This window comes from Pundamilia nyererei, unplaced genomic scaffold, assembly GCF_000239375.1.
Source record: "Pundamilia nyererei isolate P.nyererei 1_Seehausen unplaced genomic scaffold, PunNye1.0 scaffold00095, whole genome shotgun sequence".
NCBI classification, from domain to species: Eukaryota; Metazoa; Chordata; class Actinopteri; order Cichliformes; family Cichlidae; genus Pundamilia; species Pundamilia nyererei.
This window is the reverse complement of record NW_005187496.1, coordinates 1,986,867-1,993,983: the sequence shown is the minus strand read 5'-3', so window position 1 is coordinate 1,993,983 and position 7,117 is coordinate 1,986,867. Positions and strand designations below refer to the sequence as shown.

Sequence of the window (7,117 nt, the reverse complement as noted above, 5' to 3'; positions counted from 1 at the left end):
TGAATTCAGAATTCATTCATTCAGTAATGAAAATGAACATTTCTTTCACTTTGTTTATGGTCTGAGGATCTACAACCAAACGCGGTGTACACGGACTCATCCTTCCTAGGAAGCCATGCAGTTTTCCACCTGTGCTTCTTGTGGTCTCGGGAGGAGCTGCGGCGATCCCGGCTCTTCCTGTCCCGGCTACGGCTGCGTTTCTCCCGGCTGCGGCTACCTCGGTCTTTGCTCCAGCTGCGATGCTTGTCACCTCGTCCGGGAGATCCGCTGCGACTCCTCTTCTTGTGCCGCTCCCTCTCTCGCTCTGTGAGGTCAGGAAAAACACGGGATGACAAACACGACAGAGCAGCGGCGCTTCTTTTTTGAGCAATAAAACCAAATGTTTTCAGGCTGTACCGACACCGCTTTACTTCAGGTACACTCCGAATGATTTTACTCGTCCACCTCACCTGAGATCAGCCTGGTTCCCAGGAAATAAAACTAAGTTGACATCTCTAGTTTCACAGGAGTTTGCCTGGAATATTGGAAAGCTTCAATAAACTCTGAGTTCAACATAAAAATTTTCCCCAGTGAGCATCCAGGCCAGTAGATCAGAGTTTTACTGGCCTCTTTTACTTACCGGCAGCTTAATTTCAATGAATATTACTTAATTTATCAGCACATTTAGGGGATAATATAAAAGTATAAGAGAGGAAAAACATCAGCTAAAGCAGTGCTAGAGCAAATACTGAGACCGGTGGCTGGATTTAAAGATACAGACAGTTTTCATTTCTTCCTCATTCAGTTGGCTGTCGTGTCATCGCCATCAGTGACCAACCAGCCCTAACCTGCTGCTCTGGAGATGGACAACAAGGACCTTGTTATGGACAAACTTTAAACAGATGTGGATCCATGGCAGTCAGAATTCTTATTTCTTTTGTACCTTAAAGACTTGAGAGAAAAAAGACTTTACACATATTCAGACAGACAGCACAAGGTTAGGGTCTCTGCTGATGAAGTCCTGAACATCAGAGGGTTAATGATGTCTGGTGGTTTAATGGCCTTTTAATGTGAAAATACTGACTCTAAGAAGAAAGTAGCCATTAGTGAAGGTTCGTTTTGATCGGTGGAAACAGCGTCACTTGCCCGAACAGGTCAGCAGCTCATAACCCTGGTGTGGTTGTTTTTTAACCTCACAGGCTGTGATATCGCTGTAATTTTCCATCTGTAGAAGCATAATTTACTACTGTGGACGTGACCGTGCAAACAGCTCTGCTGGAGATGAGTGGGGGTGTCAGCCTCTTTTTGCAGAAAGATTACAAACCCCCCATAAATATTTCATAATATGTGTCATAAAAACAGTAAAGCAATTACATACAGTAGTAAAAAATACAGTTATAATTTTTACACCTTTATTTAAAGTCACACTCTACATGTAACATCTTCTATTCCTGGTTAAAAAAGCTGGTAGAAGAACAAAACTCTCACGTTCTTCTACAAGTTGATTATTTTCATGTCATTCCATAAACTCTTTAATCTTTTGAGTTCTACAGATAATTGCTTCATAATTATGGTGTAAATATTTAATAGATCTACCCTTTTCACCGCTGATAATTAAAGAAATTCTCCTTTCTGTAGTACCTGCAGGGTCTGACACCCTTGGATATGTTGCTGATCATATATCTCTGAGAAAAGTGGCAGTTTAATGTGGCCTTTCTTCTTGGCTGTACAGTTCTTAAGACCTTTTAACAAATCGATAAGAGGTATTCTTGTTTTCTGTGTGGATCTGATCCAGCTGTACCGGAGCTCTTTGATTAAATGTCAGGCTGTGGACGAGGTCTGTTTGACTTTTTATTCTTTCTTTGTGACTGGAAACCTTGTTTAACTTCGCTGGCATGTTTTTATTATTGCAGGTATATTATGCATTATAAGAGATTAATAACACCTAAATGAATGAATATAATAGCAAATATTCACTGGAGAAGCTGGGAAAAAGTTTAAAAGATTCAAAATTGATATTGGGTTAAGTCTGACTGCTGTGACATCATTCAAAGATGTTAGTGATGGGAGAGTTGGACCGCTGCATAAAGTTATCCCAGCTTATCCCAAGTATTCTCAGTGGCACCGGGTGTGCAGTCTGCATTGGCCAAGAAGTGTGTGAAAATCATGTCTCATGCTTACTGAACCACTCTTGCACAATCTGAGCCCAACGAATCCTGGCATCATTATCTTGGAATATGCTGACCAAATGAAGGAACATCTGATCACAAAACAATATTCTACTCTTTTCTTTACAATTTTTAATACACACACACATACACACATATATGTATATTTTCATAGGCACGTGAGCTTGTGAAACATAATATATTTTTTAATGATATATTTTTTTAACTAACACAACTTGAATGAATTTTCATTCATCCAAGTAATAAAAAAAATTTAGCCAATGAAATATGAAAAAATTTAAAATTAAAATTAAAATTATTAAAATGTATAAAAATAAAATGACATTTTGACAGAACTTCAAAACAGATAATAAATAATAAATAAAATAGGCTTTAAAATAGTATTAAAAATAATAAACTAGTGTAGGGATTACATATAGATACACGCAGACATAAATATAAAGTGATGATAAGTATGTGTTAAGCTCAGCTCCAACTCCTCATTATTACTGAAACAATTACAAATAAACTGTTTCCTTCATTTTTTTGTCCTTTTCTAATTTCTTCCCTAGTGATGCTGTTCGATCCATCACTCAAAGATTATTTTTTTAATTAATTTGTTAATAACGCGTTGCAATACTTGTTAATGGATGCCGAATTCAGAAACAGTACCAAATGATTCAGAAAGTGCCGTGTTACTACATTTTTGCCCGCAGGTGTCTTCACGGTGCAGGAGAAAACTATAAAGAGGTGCGCGGTTTTCCTGGAGTTTGGCCTCCTGCTGCCTCAGGTAAGATTGACTGTGCGCTCTTACCGGCACCCAGACTGCGTCCAGGGCTGTGTGACAGATTTAGCAGCTTCAGAAGCAGGCTGAAGTCTAATCAAAATATGATCGCACAGGTAAGGCAACTAAGCTGAGTCATAGAGAGGAAAAGTACGCGCTGAAGTTGGTGTCAGGTCGCGATATTCATTCATAAAACCAACTGAGCGAGCTAACGGTCCGCACCGGCGCTACGCTGCTAGCTTGCAGAACGAACTGGGGCACAGACGGACGGCAGCACTCACCCTGTCGATTCTCGCTCAGCTGTTTCTCAAACTCCTCGAAATCCGACATGATGTGTGTCACGCTGCTGTGAAAAGAAAAATACGGCGGCTCCGATGTGTCTGACGGGAAAGATGAAGCGACCTGTCCGCTCTGTCAGCGCAAAATCCAAGAGCTCCTCAGAGTCAAGATAGACTCACAGCATCCGGCAAGCCCTTCAAAATAAAATCAAGCGGAAGTTTAAAATTGTAACATTTAGCGGTCGCAAAAGAAGAAATGTAAATCCTAAAACAAAAAACAACATTGCATTTTATATTTTTTTTGTTGTTTTAAATCTTCCCCGTTATCAGTATTACTTTATTATTTTTAAATTATTTACCTGCTGTTTTATTTATAGCTGGTATTTAGTCCTTTCAGCTTAAGTATGTCACACAGTGTTAGAACTCCTGAATTTTTTAACGTTTTGGTGCATTAATTTTCTGCACATTTCAAACATGTTACACATATCTTTGTTTTGGAATGACTTTTAGGACATAGCTTACCTGACGTGGACTTCAGTGAACACTGAGCAACATTTTCTTCTTTTCTTCATCCCCACAGTTGCCAAGTTATTGAGTCCACCTGGTGGTCTGCTGTTTTTAAAGTCCTGTTAGCACCAGGATTGTGGTTCAAAACTTGACTCAGTATCTTTAAAATAGCACATCAGGTTATCAGATTTCATCTCTGTTAGAGCTTGTGTCATACTAAAGACACATAGGCCAATTCATATCTGGTCCACCCGCTGACCTTAGTGTAAAAACACTAACACAACATTAATTTGGGATTTGTAGGTTTTCACATCAGAAGTTGAGGCCGTACACATAAACTACAAGATCAAAGGTTTTTTATATTTGCACCTGTTTTACTAATGTTTCCCACAAGCTTTCAGCTTCAGGTATTAGATAAAATGTGATAAACAACATCAAAGATTGATGATTTTGCCTTTACATAACACAACTACTACAGCAGTAGAGGCTGAGCTCGTGCTTAGCTGTTACTCGTTAAAATTTTACTGATTCATTGATTTGTTGAGGCCTTAATGTGACCCAGTGTAGGTGATAAGGCCATATTCATCACGATTAAACATGATAGTTTTAGTTTTATTATTTATTGATGGATACCAATATAACACACCTGGGGCTCTTGATCCCAGCTTCAGTGTAAGTTGTAGTAAAATTGAATTTGAATCCCTTATTTCAGGTAAAATGCAACCTGCAAGATAAGAACCACAGACCTCGGGATGCTTAGAAATACTTACAGTATGTGTGCTGTTTTATGCAGCAATGCGTAATTATTTATGGGTCACAGAAGAGGGGCAGCCTCCTGTAGCCAGTAGGAGCCCCATCTCCTCCCCACCTGTCATTCTAAACATACCATGTTGACAACATACATGGAAAATAACTGACTCAGCTGTGCTGCTATTAAAAGAGCTCAAATCCTAAAGTATTGCAATGCCTGGCCGGTTGGGCTGCTGTCATGTCACAGGAGCTGTGCTGAGCAGAGCAGCTACAGCTCCTCAGGAGAGGAATTAAACTCGACTACCTGCAGAGGCCCAGGAAGCGGTAAGCAGTGGCTGCTAATTGAATTCCTTGCAAATGTCGAGGTTGGGTGGCTCAGCCACTCAGAAATGAGCTGCTCATTATAATCTAGCTGTGAGTTATGCAAAGTGCAGAGACCCTGTGAGGACGGTGGGGAAACTTTGCTTTAATGTAAAATTCGACCGCAGACTCAGAAGGCAGAGGGACTGAGAAGTGCTCCGTTATTTCCCGACTTTGTTTTGGAATAACTTGGTGAGTCCGGGGTGACACTGAACCTTTGTGAGGGCCACAGCATCTATTTTTAGTGCAGTGTATTTTTAGAAAACTCTTCTTGGACAAACAGCCAGTGCTTGGCATGGTGAGCCTTAACTGAAAGGTTATCCTCAAATTCCTGGTTGGATACAACATGCGAGTGTCTGTCTTCACTGCCAGATGAGAAATGTGTAGAGTTAATGGTGGTATGAGGTGGCCAGTGGACTAAACACCAAGTAACTTTACACTGAAGTCATTTTGTGTCTTTTTGTTGCTGTTTTTTGTGCATTTGTCGTACTTTCAATTTCAGTCACCAAAGACTGAGTACAGAGTAATCCAGACTCACACTGGACCTGTTGTCATTTTGTCTCTTTTCACAACTTTTTTTTTCTTGTGTCTGTTTGCTTTTTTATATTTGTGATTGTGTTTTATCTCGTCATTTTTTTCTCTTTGTTTAAACTAATTTTGTGTCTCTCTGTTGTTATATTTTTTTGTTTTGCAGTTGCCTTTTGTGTGCGTCGGTTGGATAAATATCTGTTCCTTTGTTATTTTTCTCTTTTCCTGCAACTTTGTCTTTTCATTGCTTTTTTGTGCATTTGCTTTGCAGTTTTTTCTTTCTTAGTTTTCCCCTGTTGTGATTTTTTTGTGTTTTGTGTTCTAGTGTTTACTGTCATTTTTGTCTCTTATTGCAGGCTTGTTTTTTTCTCTCTTTGTAGTAACTTTTTGTATCTTTTTGTTGCCATTTTTATCTTTTGCGCTACATAAACAGTATAAATGATGGATGTACCTAGAGTGACGTCATCCACTGGTTTCTGAGGTCGTGTTTTTAAGCCTCGAGATGAGCATTTTCTCCGTTGCCATCTTGGTTTTAAAAAAGTGGATGTGATGAGGAGGAGCAGGTCCAACTGTCAGACGGTCACTGGCTAGTGGTTATCACAGATATGGTAACCCATCCAGGGATCTGGCATCATTTCCTAATGCCTAACTCTAACCCTACGATTCACAAGACAAATTTGTTTAAAGACTTTAAATAATAGTGTGAAAAGCTGGACTTGATATCAAGTAGTTGATGAGAACTTGTGTATAAATATTAAAATATCCAAGTATACTGTCTGTACAGAAGAAAGACATTAATGATCTCTCATTTGTCTTTATTTTGATTACTGGTGTAAGAACGTGGTTTAAAAACTCTTCTCTGTTTTTGTTTCAGAGTCATAAGAACACATAGTTAGACTTAAAAAAGGTTGTAAAGGGTGAGATGGATTCCAATGTAACAGAGCCGGAGAGCTTCTGGGTATGAAACGCATGTAATGACTCACTTCCATCCCATCTCATCTGCATCAGTAAAATTCAAATAATATTCAATTTAAAACATAAATCCATGTTTCAGACTTGAAACATGCTTTTTGTGCCTAACCACGAGTTCAAGAGCATTTGTGGCTGTAAATGAGCACCTACCAGCACCTGTACAGCTCGCACAGCAGCTGGAGTCCCATTGTTGTTGCTAAGACGCACAACAAAACCCTGACAAAAAGGCAGAATTACATTTTTACACTTTGGTAATTGTACTGACTGCCAACCGAGGTCATTAGAGGACTGATTTTTCTCGGCTAGACTAACAGTTTCCCACGCTGTGTTAGAGGTGTGTCTGTGTTTCCTCAACATTTTGTCAACAAAATGTCAAACGTTTGACATATATCAAATATCTAGAAAGAATCATCCTTTAATTTCATTCCTACATGTTACAACTAAAACATTTTTCAGGAGATGGACTCGACGTGGACCACCACTGTGCTCCTGGTGCCCTGCGTGATCCTGCTAACTGCTGGATTTTTCTACCTCTATGGTGTAATCATGGGACTGTTGTCCAAAAAGTCTGTACGCAACAAGGTGGTGGTTATAACTGATGCTTTATCTGGGCTTGGAAAAGGTAACACACACACACACACACACACACACACACACACACACACACACACACACACACACACACACACACACACACACCGACCCACACACACACACACACACCGACCCACACACACACCCACACACACAGTGCAATGGAAACCTACTTCTTTTTGTTTTCAGCTCATGTC

General features: G+C 39.6%; 2 protein-coding genes across 2 annotated transcripts in view; one reads left to right on the top strand and one right to left on the bottom strand.

The window, feature by feature from the left end:
* The window catches only part of LOC102199287 (splicing factor U2AF 65 kDa subunit-like), a 15,520-nt gene extending 12,127 nt beyond the window's left edge, over positions 1-3,393 (bottom strand). Inside the window, exons 1-2 of the mRNA XM_005739960.1 lie at positions 3,213-3,393; positions 130-304 (exon numbers count right to left, since the gene is read on the bottom strand). Of these exons, the coding sequence (XP_005740017.1) occupies positions 130-304; positions 3,213-3,261 (224 nt within the window). The 5' untranslated portion in view covers positions 3,262-3,393. The remainder of the gene's footprint in view (positions 1-129; positions 305-3,212) is intronic.
* A 1,259-nt stretch (positions 3,394-4,652) lies between these two features.
* LOC102206105 (dehydrogenase/reductase SDR family member 7C-B-like) overlaps positions 4,653-7,117 on the top strand; it is a 9,463-nt gene continuing 6,998 nt past the window's right edge. The window contains exons 1-3 of the mRNA XM_005739982.2: positions 4,653-4,790; positions 6,229-6,312; positions 6,783-6,948. Of these exons, the coding sequence (XP_005740039.1) occupies positions 6,277-6,312; positions 6,783-6,948 (202 nt within the window). The 5' untranslated portion in view covers positions 4,653-4,790; positions 6,229-6,276. The remainder of the gene's footprint in view (positions 4,791-6,228; positions 6,313-6,782; positions 6,949-7,117) is intronic.